Source organism: Eumetopias jubatus, unplaced genomic scaffold (assembly GCF_037043125.1).
Source record: "Eumetopias jubatus isolate StellerSeaLion01/CBP00866 unplaced genomic scaffold, mEumJub1_p1.0 scaffold_9, whole genome shotgun sequence".
NCBI lineage: Eukaryota > Metazoa > Chordata > Mammalia > Carnivora > Otariidae > Eumetopias > Eumetopias jubatus.
In genome coordinates, this window is record NW_028274815.1 from 114,260,742 (window position 1) to 114,273,330 (window position 12,589).

The 12,589-nt window shown below is 50.3% G+C and overlaps 1 protein-coding gene across 1 annotated transcript in view; it reads left to right on the forward strand.

The window, feature by feature from the left end:
- Positions 1 to 12,589, forward strand: part of TTLL9 (tubulin tyrosine ligase like 9) — a 37,019-nt gene that overhangs the window by 3,755 nt on the left and 20,675 nt on the right. The window contains exons 3-5 of the mRNA XM_028118808.2: positions 4,551 to 4,643; positions 6,759 to 6,870; positions 7,572 to 7,757. Of these exons, the coding sequence (XP_027974609.1) occupies positions 4,551 to 4,643; positions 6,759 to 6,870; positions 7,572 to 7,757 (391 nt within the window). The remainder of the gene's footprint in view (positions 1 to 4,550; positions 4,644 to 6,758; positions 6,871 to 7,571; positions 7,758 to 12,589) is intronic.

A 12,589-nucleotide genomic window follows, 5' to 3' on the forward strand; every position in this document is an offset into this window, starting at 1 on the left:
TGATAACTCCAGTGTCAACTCTGCCCCGATCCTCTGCTTCCCTCTGTGGCAGTAACCCAGGTGCAGAACTCAGCACCTCGTCGGATCCCCTAAATGGAATCCACTAGCACAGAGCAGGAGGGAGCAATGCAGACTGGACTGACGTTTTTTGTGGGGAGTCAGAGGAGGTTACATCACACATGCTGTAGGACATATTTTAGATATTTCTATTCTATTTCATTAGATATTTCTCTGCTTTCTAAAGTTGCTTCTGGCTGCACCACCACCGAGGAGGGCACGTGTGGTCTCTGACCCTTCCGTCGTGCGGCACCCATCAGAGCAATGCAGCGCTATTCTAGACGCTGACCCTAAACTTAAACACCCACTCCCACCCCAACCAAAAAAAGGGCACTTCAGTTAACAGGATCTGTTTTAGTAGGATAGATACCCATTAGAAATGTGTTTAACTACAAGCAGTAGGAAACCCAACTAATAGCAGCTTTAAAAAATTTGTATTAACTTTCCTCATGTAACAAAGAGCCCGGAGGGCTGGTGCAGTGGTTCAACTCAGTCAGAGTTGTGTCTCCGTGACGGTCCTGACCTTTTCCCTATGGACACCAAGTAGCTGCTATAGCTCCAGCCTTCATGGCTAGATCAAGACAGGAAGAAGTGGGGGAGGAAGTCTCAAGCCACATCTCTTTCTCTCTTTATTTTAATCAAAAGAACCCATGCTTTCCAAGAATGCACCCTCTTCAGCAGTCGTATGTTTTTATCTTACGGAATTGTGTGACATGGACCCCCCAGGCTGCATGAGGCTAGGACTATAAGTTACATGGGTGAACGTTATACTATTATTATTCTGCGTGCTGTTTATGTCACACAAGGCTGTATTTTCAGCATTTATCCGTGTTGGTGCATGTAGATCTGGATACATTTTAACTACTATATGTGTTCCATTGTATACCACTAGTTATTTATCTACTTCCTGTTGAAAGGCTTTAGGTTGTGTCTTAGTATTGATTCCCACCAGAAGCAGACCCTGAGCAGTTTATTTGGAAGGTTGGAAGGTGATTCCAGTAAGCATTGGCAGGGAAGTGGAGACGTGAGACAGCTAAGGGAGAGAAACCAATAAGAGGTGCATTACCGACAGGTTATTGCGGTGGGCAGGTGGGCTCAGTCCCACGGGGGATTCCTAGGAGATAGTGCAAAACACACTGCATACTCATCCCAACTGAGCGATGAGGGGCTGGAAGATTTATCCGTCAACTCCAGTTGTCATTAGTTGTGTGCTGTTGGGGAAGGGGCACTTTGGATTTGCTTTAAGCACTGGCTGAGCAGACTCTGGGGACCAGAAAAAGCCCTCAGGCAAAGAGCTGCAGGTACTGGCAGTGGAAGACCCTCTGACTTGCACAGGAATGGAGAATGCCTAGGGGACAAGGGTGGACCACCAACTGTGTGCTGCAGGTTATTTCTATAAAAAATATTAATAGTTACAAAACGAGCATCCCTGTACATATAATGCCCAGTTGCATATGTGGGGTATCTATCTAGAGTATAGAGCTAGGATGGAACTGCTGGGTCTAGAGTCTGTGCAAATTCAATTTTACTAAGTACTGCCATGTGGTTCTCTGGAGTGCCTTCTACCAGCACAGGAAGAGTTTCCAGTTTTAGCACATTGTTGCCAAACTTGGACTTTTAGATTTTTGCCAGTCTAATGTGTATGAATAGTACCTGACAGTTTTAATAAGCCAAATTGCTCTCTAAAGATTTATCCAATTGACAGTTCCATCAGCATTATAGGGTAATTATTTCCATGTTCTTGCGAACACTTGGTGTTTGTCTGATTTTAAACATTTCCCCCAATCTGATGGATTTTGAAATTGTATCTCTTCATTGTTTTGGATTAAATTTTAAATACTCCTGACTTTACTACTTTAGAGCAGTGGTTCTTAAAATTTGAGCTCAGGATCTCTTTACTACTAAAAAAATTATTGTGGACGCTTACTAATTTTTGTGTGGCTTGTATTTATCAATATCATATTAGAAATTTAAAATGATAAATTAAAAATATTATTAATTCATTTAAAAAGCAACAAGGTACTCTACCTGGTAGCATAAATAATGTATTTTTTTATGAACTTATAACTGTGTTCTCCCTCCTGCATTACTAAGATGAGTAGTCATTGTTTTTACATTTTTGTGAATTTCCTTGATGTCTGGCACAATATAAAACATTTGGCTTCCTAAATCTTCTGGATTCACTCTGTTGTGATAGGTTGTTTCAGTTGAAGAATAGGAAGAAAATCCAGCCTCACAAAGATATGTAGTTGAGAAAGGGAGGCCTTTGTGAACCCCTGAAGACCCCGAGGAATACTGGGACCACCCATCAAGAACCGTTATTCTAGGGCATTACAATATGCATCCTTAACTCATCACTGTCTACACTGAATCAATATTATACCACTTCCCGCACAACCTAAGAACCCTAGAACAGCATGCTCTGTTTACTCCCCTCTGGTCCTTTGTGCTGTTATTTTTGTCATGTATTTAAACACTGAAGAAAGTTCTTTAAGCTGAAGGAAAATTATACCAGATGGAGATTCAGACCTACAAAAGGAATAATGTGTGGAGAGAGGGAAAGGGAGACTGATTTTCCAGAGACTGTAAGCCCTTTCTTCTGAGTAGTGGTTAGGTTGGGGGCTGATCATTGGATTCCTCCTAAAGCTGAGTAGAACATGGGCTGGACTGAAGCTTTAATTCCGCTGAGTTCGCTCCAAGCCCAGCCTCCTGTACTGCTGTTTTGATCTTTTGCCCTGGGAGGGGGCTGGACGGCCGTTTGGTTTTTGTTTGTTTGTTTATGGTTTTTTGGATCACTTTTGGATTCAACTCTGGCAGGGCTGCCCAAATACACACACCACATCAATGTGCAGGAATATGGGTTTTCTTTCTGCTTTACTGTGTTCTCTACTGCTTCTTTCTTAAGCAAATTTGCCACAATGTTGTTTTGGTTTGGTTTGGCTTGGCTTGGTTTGGTTTTGGAAGGGGTTCTTCCAGATTTTGATTTGGCTGGCCACCCTAGTATTGTCTAAGCTCAGCTGCTTTCCCCTGGTGCCTGCAAAGTCTCCCCTCCACGGCTGGCTCATTCCTCCACTTGCCCGCCCTCAGACACCGCCCCCCCCCCCCCCCCCCCCCCCCCCGGCAAGACCTAGAAACTGAGGCATCTCTCTGCTCCCCAGCGAAGGGCTCGTTTCTCTCTGGAATCATTTGGTCACGTTTCCTTTTGTCCATTGTTCTCCACTAGCCCCATAGTCAAGTGTGATATTTATTTTGTACATTTTTTCCCCTTGTTGTTTTACATCCTTTTATGTTGTAACCTGTAGCAGAAATCTTCTCCTTGGTATTTTAGTTTACTGTGTTGTTGGGAAGGTTGAGTATCTTTTCACATGCATACTGGTAAGTTTCCTCTGCTGTGACTTGCCTGTTCATATCCCCTAGGCATTTTTTTTTCCTTAGGCATTTTTCTATTGAGTTCTTTTTCTTTTTCTTAATGATTTGTAGGAGCTCTTTTTGTACTTGGTCCTAATGTCTTATGGATTGTAAGCATTGCAAATATTTTATCTTAATCTATAGCCAGTCTTTTAACTTTATTTGTGGTATATTTTGTTACAGAGTTCTGTTGTGTATACAGAAAGGTGCATACATCATAAGTTTACAGCTCATGAATTTTCATCAACTTAATATGCAGGAAACAGAACAGCCCCAACACTCCAGAATGCCATTCATACTCTCTTCCAATCGTTCCCCCACAAAAGTAGCCATTATCCAGACTTCTAAAGATATGTTACGTTTTTTTATTTATTTTTATTTTTTATTTTTTTAAAGATTTTATTTATTTATTTGACAGAGAGAGACACAGCGAGAGAGGGAACATAAGCAGGGGGAGTGGGAGAGGGAGAAGCCGGCTTCCCGCGGAGCAGGGAGCCCGATGCAGGGCTCAATCCCAGGACCCTGGGAGCATGACCTGAGCTGAAGGCAGATGCTTAACGACTGAGCCACCCAGGCACCCCTGTTACATTTTTTTAAATTAGATATTGACTTTGAGATAATTGTGGATTTGTATGCAGTTCTAAGAAATAATACAGTGAGATCCCATGTGCCCTGTACTTGGTTCCCCTCAATGGTAACAGAGAATAAAACTATATAGCACAGTATCACAACCAGGATACTGACATCCCTAAGGAAAATTCCCACCCTACAAGGATCCCTCATATGACCCTTTCTCTTAAAAAGATATTATTTATTTGTTTGACAGAGAGAGAGACAGCTAGAGAGGGAACAGCAGCAGGGGGAGTGGGAGAGGGAGAAGCAGGCTTCCCGCCGAGCAGGGAGCCCGATGCGGGGCTCGATCCCAGGACCCTGGGATCATGACCTGAGCTGAAGGCAGATGCTTAACTGACTGAGCCGCCCAGGTGTCCCCAAGTTTGTGGCTATTATTAATAAAGCTGCTACGAACATCCCTATACAGGTTTTCGTGTGATCCTGAGCAAGCGTTCCGTTGCTTTGTCTTGCAGAGAGCAGAGAACATCAATCCGATTCAAGACCACTCTCATAAATACTCTCATGGATGTCCTTCGCCACAGGCCAGGATGGGTGGAAGTAAAGGAGTAAGACACCTCCCCACCCCTGCCAGCCTCGTCCCTTCTTCCCTTTGCCTCACAGATCCTTGTCTCCCTCTGTTTTCTCCCAGTTGCCTTCAGTGGCTACTGGGACTTGTCCCAATTTGGCTGTGATAGGGACCAAGATTTATTTAGCACTCAAAATGTGCCAGGCGCCTTACGGACACCCTCTGTCTTATTTAAGCCTTACAACCATCCAGCAAGATATGATTATGTTCAGAGGTATTAAGCCAATCGTTGAAGGTCATACAGCATGTAAGGGTCAAAGTGGGGTTCACACCCAGTTCAGCTGGACTGTTCCATAGCCAGTGTCCTAGAGCTCTCTGGAAAATCAAGGAATGCAGCCATCACCCACTAGCTGGCTTGAATCCTCCACTGATGGCAGGTCCAGGTCAAGGGCTGCTTTTCCCTGGCCACTTACTGGTTCTGTGACCTTGAACAACTTACTTGACCCCAAGCCTACATTTCTTCTTCTCTGCTGAGCCCTGGGGATACTGAGATGAACAAGCATCCAATGCCCAGCCCATAGTAGGTGCTAATATAAGTTAGGGTTAAGGTTTGGATGCATGTAACAGAGACCCAAAGTAAAAGAGGCTTTGACAGACTAGAAGTTTATTTATCTCTCCCATTGAAGTCCAGATGTAGGAAGTTCAGAGATGGTATAGAAATCTGGATCCATCCGCTTCCATCTTTCCATTCTGCTATCACTTGAGTGAGGCCCTTGTCCTCACGGTCTAAGGTGAAGCTCCAGCCTTACATCCAGAGTCCAAGCCACAGTCGGTAGGAAGGAGGCAAGAAAATGCATGCCCTGCCCTTGAAGAACTCAGCCTAGAAGTGTCTCACGTTGGCCAGAACTTAGCTTAGCTGCAAGAGAATCTGGAAAATGTAGTCTTTATTTTGGAGAACGCAGATGACATTTTCCCAGGTAAATGTCGGGAATTCTGGTACTGTAGTAAAAGGTGAAAATAGATATGAGGGGTGAGGGCAACCAGCTGCCTTGACATGGTGCTCGGGGAATATTGTTGCCTAACAGTAGCTAAGCCTGTTGGACGCTCTTGAGCACTTTACATGCATGACCTCTGAATCATTGAGCAGACCTTCTGGGAGGTGCTGTTATCATACCTATTTACTGAAAGTGGGAAAGCTGGATGCAGAAGAGTAAAAACTGCCATGTTTGAGGCCACTCGACTTGTCAGGGCTTGGGCTAGGAGGGCACCTGGTCAGTCTGTGTGAGGAGACCCGGGCTCGTCTCCACCCTGTTCTCGCAACCTCTCCGTGAATGAGGGAACAAGTAAGTGGGGGAATCCATGGTTCCCACTGCCTGGTACTGGAGTCCAGTCTCGTCCACACGGGGCTTCAGTTACAGCTGTAGTTTTGTACTTAAGAAGGAGTTGGAAGCAGTCATGGCGGCCTTGTTTTATTTCCCGCCACGTAGTTTGCAAGCGCTTCCTCTCGGCCCCACAGCTGTGCCATCAGACTGGGGAGATTAGCCTGCTTTCCTGTCCCTCTCCTTAGTGTGGTGGTGAAGAAGCAGGTCGGAATTTGGAGCCGGGCAGGCCTGGGTAGGAAACCTGGTGCTGCCAGGGCCTTGGTGAACGGGGTCATCTTTGTCTGGGGGCTCTAGGGATGATTGTTGTCACCTTTTGAGGCTGCTCTGAGGAGTCGGCGGGAGGAGGGCTTTGGGGGAGGGGGGGTGGGCAACAGAGATGCTTCCAGCACCCAGGCAGGTAGCATGACCAGGTGAGGCTGGCTGGTTGTCGTGGGCCGTGGGGGGCACTGGGGACTGTGACCTGGCGGGGGCGTCCCTGTCTAACTTGGCGGCAGCTCCTCCCTCCAGCTGACAGGTGCCAGGGGGCGTCAGGGCTCCATGCAACTGCTCTGCTGGTTGTTCAGAGGAGGCCAGCAGCCTGGATTTGTGCAGGAACATCTCTCTGGTTTTCACTCTGGCCTCACAGAGCCCGTTGTGGGCAGCCACCCGCCCGAAGACTCCTCTTGAACACACTGCTGCCTGCCCTCCTGGGCTGCACCTCCCCGGGTCCCAGACCCCCGGCAGTGCTGAGGGCCTCGGCTCGTGACCTTTGTCCCCCCCCCCCGCCCCCGCAGTGAAGGGGAGTGGGATTTCTACTGGTGTGACGTCAGCTGGCTCCGGGAGAACTTTGACCACACCTACATGGACGAGCATGTGCGCATCAGTCACTTCCGAAACCACTACGAGGTGAGCTGGGGCAGCTGGGGCACTGAGTCGGCCAATTCGTGTCACTGGATGTGGCAACGAGCAGGCGTGGGAGGGCAAGAGCCAGCGTGGAAAAGCGGAAGAGAATGTGGGGCACGTGGCGGGTGCGGGACACGTGCACAAGATACACGGGGAGCTACAGAGTGTGAGGGAGTGAGGGTCTGGTACCTGAACGACAGGCTGCCTTGGGCTGGGGACTGAGGGCACAGTCTGGTTGGCATTTCAGCCCTGGGGATGGGCGGGGCAAGGGCCGAAGGAGCCGTAGGGTGACTTCAGGGGAGAGGCTTGAGCAACTGGGAGTCTAGCGATGGGCGGGAGGTCCGGGGGGAAGCAGACCACAAAGATGGGACCGGAGGAGCCAACAGTGCTGAGATTTGAAAAGGTTAGTGCAGCTTAGCAGCTAGAAACATGAACTTGGGAGTCAGACAGGCCCGGGTCAAATCCCGGCTGCGCCTCTGTTAGCTGGGTGACCCTGGGCAGCCGACTTAACCTTTCTGAGCCTTGGTTTTCTGGCCTGTAGAGTGGGGATCACTAGAGAACCACAGGCTCTCAGAGTTACTCTCACCGTGACTGTTACTTGGCGCGCCCGAGGCTGTGGGGGCAAGCTGGGTGGTTGGGGCTGGGAGCTGGAGCAGGACAGTGGGCACAAGCACTAACGGCCTGCTCGCCCACCTGCTGCCCAGCTGACGCGCAAGAACTACATGGTGAAGAACCTGAAGCGGTTCAGGAAACAACTGGAGCGCGAGGCCGGAAAGCTGGAGGCAGCCAAGTGCGACTTCTTCCCCAAAACCTTTGAGATGCCATGCGAGTACCACCTGTTCGTGGAGGAGTTCCGCAAAAACCCGGGAATCACCTGGATCATGAAGCCTGTGCGTGCCCAGTGCCGGGAGCAGGGGGAGGGGGCGGTGAGAGGGAGGGCCTCCCGGGCACCAGACAGAGCAGGGATCCCTCGCGGCACATCCCAGGACAAAATTCTGCCTGGCAAGTCAGCCTCAGATGCACCATCCGCCTCCCCCAAGCCCCCGAGGGCTGACTTCATTTCCTCCTCGCAGTGTGTGGACCCAGCAGCTATGACAGCACACAGTAGGTGCTCAATGCATGTTTCCTAGCTGAACGAGTGATCCTCAGGACACCAGGGCAGGGAATCCCGAGGCTTGCTGGAGCTCAGATCTCCCCTCTCTTCCTGACAGGAGAGGAACCGGTGGTGGCCAAGCCGTGCCAAGCACTTTACCTGCGCTGCCCGGTTCTCAGGATGGCCCTTGGGAGGAGCTATGACCTCATTTTAAAGATGAGGAGACTGAGACCCATGTATTCAGACATTCCGTAAATAACTCGCTGAGCACTTGCCACGTGCCAGGCATAGACCTAGGCGCTGGGGACGCAGCCCTCAGCGAGTCGGAAGTGGGTCTCCGCCTTCCTTGGGCGCAGGCAATACAGAGGACACCTGCGTGCGTGCGTGGAGCTGTGCTAAATGTAGAAACAGTAGGAGGCTCCCCGCTGCCCGGCAGGCTTTTCTGAAGGGGGACTGGGCTCCGAGGCCAAACCCCTTCCTTCAAATTCTGCCTGTACCACTTACTAGCTGTGTGACCTCAGGCAGACTACTTAACTTCTCTGTGCCCCAGTTTGCCCATCTGCAAAGTGAGATGGCAGTACCTGTCTCATAATGCTGTTGTGTGACTGAGTTACCACAGGCAGAGCACAACATGAAGCACTCCGTAAGGGACCGCTGCTGTTGTTGCTATTGTTATCAAAAGAATTAGTACTTCAGGCTGTGGCCTGAAGGATGCAGAGGGTCAGCCTGGAGAAGGGCAGAGGTAGGAAAGAGCATTCCAGGAAGAGGGACCTGCATGCACGAAGGCCTTGCATCCAGAGGTAGCCCTTAAGGGATCCAGAAACTGAGTGGAGGGCACAGCTGGCAGAGTACCCACCAGCCCCTCGGTTCTTCCTCGTGCCAGGGCTGCTTTCTCACCGCAAAGCCACCAGAGCCTTGAATGGGCATCAGCAAAGCCCCCTACTATTTCCTGGGCTTGGGAATGTGCCAGGCCCCAGGAAGGGAGCTGTGGGGAGCAGAGTACAGGGCAGCCCTGCCTTGTGCAGCTGGGGACTAGGGCCGGTGTTGGCCAATGCACAGTCAGTAGCACAGGTCCTCGGAAGGCAGACGAAAACCACGGATGCTCCCAAATGGGTCCCAGGCAGCGTTCACCGGGGCCTCCTGCTCCTGTCCCTGGTGAGGCCTGCTGGGAGGCTTGCATCCCCTTCTCTGCAGCCAGAGCGGAAGGGGTTAGGCAGCCAAGAACTGCAACCCACGGGGCGGTTCCAGCTCCCAGCATTATCCTCCCAGACAAATGGTAATTTGTGCTAATTGGAAAGAGCAATCGCATATTAAGTTGATTCCTTTCCCAGCCCACGGCCTTTGTTAGAGGCAGACACAAGACGGCTGTAATTAAGAGGCGGCATCTTGGCTGCGTGCGTGCGTTCTTGCCCCTGCAGAGCTGCAACACCCTGTCTAGGGTATGGGGTGCAGAGAGTGGGTGCTCTGGGCTTTAACTCTGTCCCCGATGCTTATGAGCCGGCTGACCCCAAGCAGGTTTCAGCCCCTCTAAGTCTGCATCCTCATTGTAGGTAAAGTGCAATTAACAAGTGTACCTACCTGCCAGGGTTGGGAGAGAATCCAATGAAGGATAACATGTTATATACGTGAGTTATACAAGTTATATAAAGGGCTTGGCACTTAGGTGTCCAGTCATTGACCATCTTTGCTGTGATTTCCAAGAGTCCAGGCAACACCTTCTCTCCCCCTGCCCCTGGAAAGCACTAGGTCAGTGCTTCCCAAACCCACCATGTGCCCACAATCAACGGGCATCTTGTTCAAGGCAGAGGCTGATTCAGCAGGTCTGCGTAGGGCCTGAGAGTCCACATTTCTAACCAGCTCCCAGGTGAGGCCTTTGCCGCAGGTCCGTGGACCACACTTTGAGGACTGAGACTGTAGAGGAGTAATTCTCAAACCTGAGAGTGCATCAGAATTTTCTGGAGAGCTTACTAAAGCCCCTCCTCCATCCCTCAGTGTCTGATTCAGTAGGCCTGGGGTGGGGGCTAAGAATTGCGTTTCTAGCAAGGTCCCGGATATAGCAGCCAGGGTTCTCCCTAGCAACAGAACTGTGAACCACTGGGCTAGAGTATTAGGTGGTGCAAAATCAGTCGACAAGTCCTGTTGTTTGGATTCCTTTGGGGTAGGGAAAATGTAAAAAACAAACAAAACAAAAAAATAGGACGTTACTTCACATTTAGAAAATAAAGGGAAAAAATCCCAAATCCCTCCACTCTTCCCACAAGGCCTGTCTCTGTGAGATGGGCTGTCCTTGCACACCCACACACACGAGTTTTCACATAGTTGCTGTGGTGGGGCCAGTGAAGGCAGCCACTGGCCTGTCTTTTCCCTCCGGCGCCTCCTCTGCACGGTCCCCTAGGGCCTGCTGAGTCTGCATCTTCCTCTTTAGTGGAAGCAGAGCAGGGGCAATGAGGGAGTGAGTTGGACTCAGAAAGGAATAAGCAGCATCGTCCCCTCCACGCCACCCTTAGCGACCCCTCTTCCCACGGAGCCTGAGCCCCAGCCCATCTCGGAGCTTTGCTATCACTCTGAGTGTAAGAACAAGCCCCTGGGTTTGCCATTTAAAAGCCCAGGTGATGTAAAAATTGCATCGATCCAAACTTCTTTTCTATCTGACCATTCTCCCCTCCCACCAGCTCAGGCCCTTTGGGTGGGCGGGAGGTTGGTAGGACCCAGACCATGGGACCACGCTTGCTTGTCTAGCCTCCCTCACGTGGCTGGGGGGCAGGTGCTGGCTGTCAGGGCCCAGGCCTGTCCATCAGTCCTGGGGCCTGTCCATCAGTCCCTCTGTGTCTGCAGATCTGGTTTAACGTTTCACTCAAGGCCGTGAGCATCCAGGGCAACCACTAGGCCGCTCCCAGCTGTGGGGGCCTCTGTCTAAATTGCAGGACGGGAAGAATAGAATTTTACCTTCTGTTTCTCCAGTTTACCCCACCAGAGCTTCTCAGACCTTTTCACTGCAATCTTCAAAGAGTCGGGGGGTGCTTTGGGCAGCACAGAACAGAAGCCCCGACTAATGGGAGCTCAAACAAGAGGGCAGGGGCTCGTCTTGGGTCTCTTGGGCATCTGGTGAAAATCGTGTTTCACACTGTCACAAAAGAGTGTTTTTAAAAGGATAAAGTAATTTGATTATAAAAGGAAGTAACTATATTGAAAAACAGTTATCAAACAAACAGTTAGTGGGTCCTCTGAGAAACAGATGCCAAGGCAAGATCGAATGTGCGGGGAGTTTTGCCTGTAAGGAGTGGGGGGAGGGAACGGGACAGGGGCTGGGACAGTTGTCAGACCCAGTGAGGGAGAAAGGGAAGGGAGAGAAGCACCTAGAGGCCTGGGGGAGGCCTCCGGCCAGAGGAGGTCCCCTGTCTCCCAGGAGTGGGCCAGGCTTCCTGGCTACGCGGGCCTGGGTCAGCTGGTCTGTGGCAGGAGAAGCTCCTGCAGGTGAGGCCAGGCAGGCACTGCACCACTGGCTGCCAGTCTGGCAGTCAGCATGGTCCCGCCGTTAGAGACCAGAGAGAGCCTCACACGACCACCACACACACTACGAAACGTTCTTGATGCCGTAGGAGTTTCATTCACAGCTGAAGAGAGTCTAACAGCAGGCCCATAGTTACCATAATTTCAAAGTCATAATGAGCATAAACAATATTTTGAGATATCTGCAACCACCGTAATGTGATATAAAAATAACAGATTTCTTCTGAAAGTAAAGTCACAGGCGTGGCTAATACTACTACGGTATGTTGTCCGCATTCATAATGGAAGGCAATGGGAAAATCTGGTTAGGGTGAAAAATGTTCTTCTCATTCAAGTTTACGGACGCCAGGACATTTCCTTTAATCATGAAAGGTCAGTTCCAGGAACGACTCAACAACCTTGGTGGGCAGCTCAACAGCATCATCAATTCCCACCCCAGTGGGCTGGCTTCTCCTCTCAGTCACAACGTGGCTGCCACACCTTTAGCTTCGCCTCCTCACCCCTTCACCTGCCGCAGGAATAAACAAACACCCTGGTCTTGTGTCCCTTTTGAAGAAGACACGAACTTCCCAGAGGTCACTGCCGCAGACCTCCCCTGGTACCTGCTGGCCCGCGCCCGAACAGTCACGTGGCGGCAGGGGCGTGGGAGCCCCGGGAGGGCTCAGGCTCCCAGGGGGGCAGGACCACCGGGAAGAGGTGATCCAGATGGGGCTCTTCTGGGGGCGCCTGGCTGGCCTAGTTGGTGGAGCATGTGATTCTTGATCTCCAGGTTGTGAGTTTGAGACCCACGTAGGGGGTAGAGCTTACATTAAACAAACAACAAGGAAAAAACAAATGGGGTTTTGTTGGCAGAGAAAAAGGGAATTTTTTCCCCTGCTCAGGGTAGCTGAGTAGACCACCAACCCCATGGGTAACACCCAGTGAATGCCACGTGATGAATGGCCCCCAGGGGCAGGACAGGCAGTGGCAGCGGCAGGTCGAGGGCCCTGGGTGGTCGCAGGTGGTGCAAAATCGAAGTATGGCTCATTCTCATAATCCATTCATATTATTTTCCAATTGATTTATCTTTTTAGAAAAATAATATGTTTTACTTCCAAATTATCAAGTAAGATCGATACT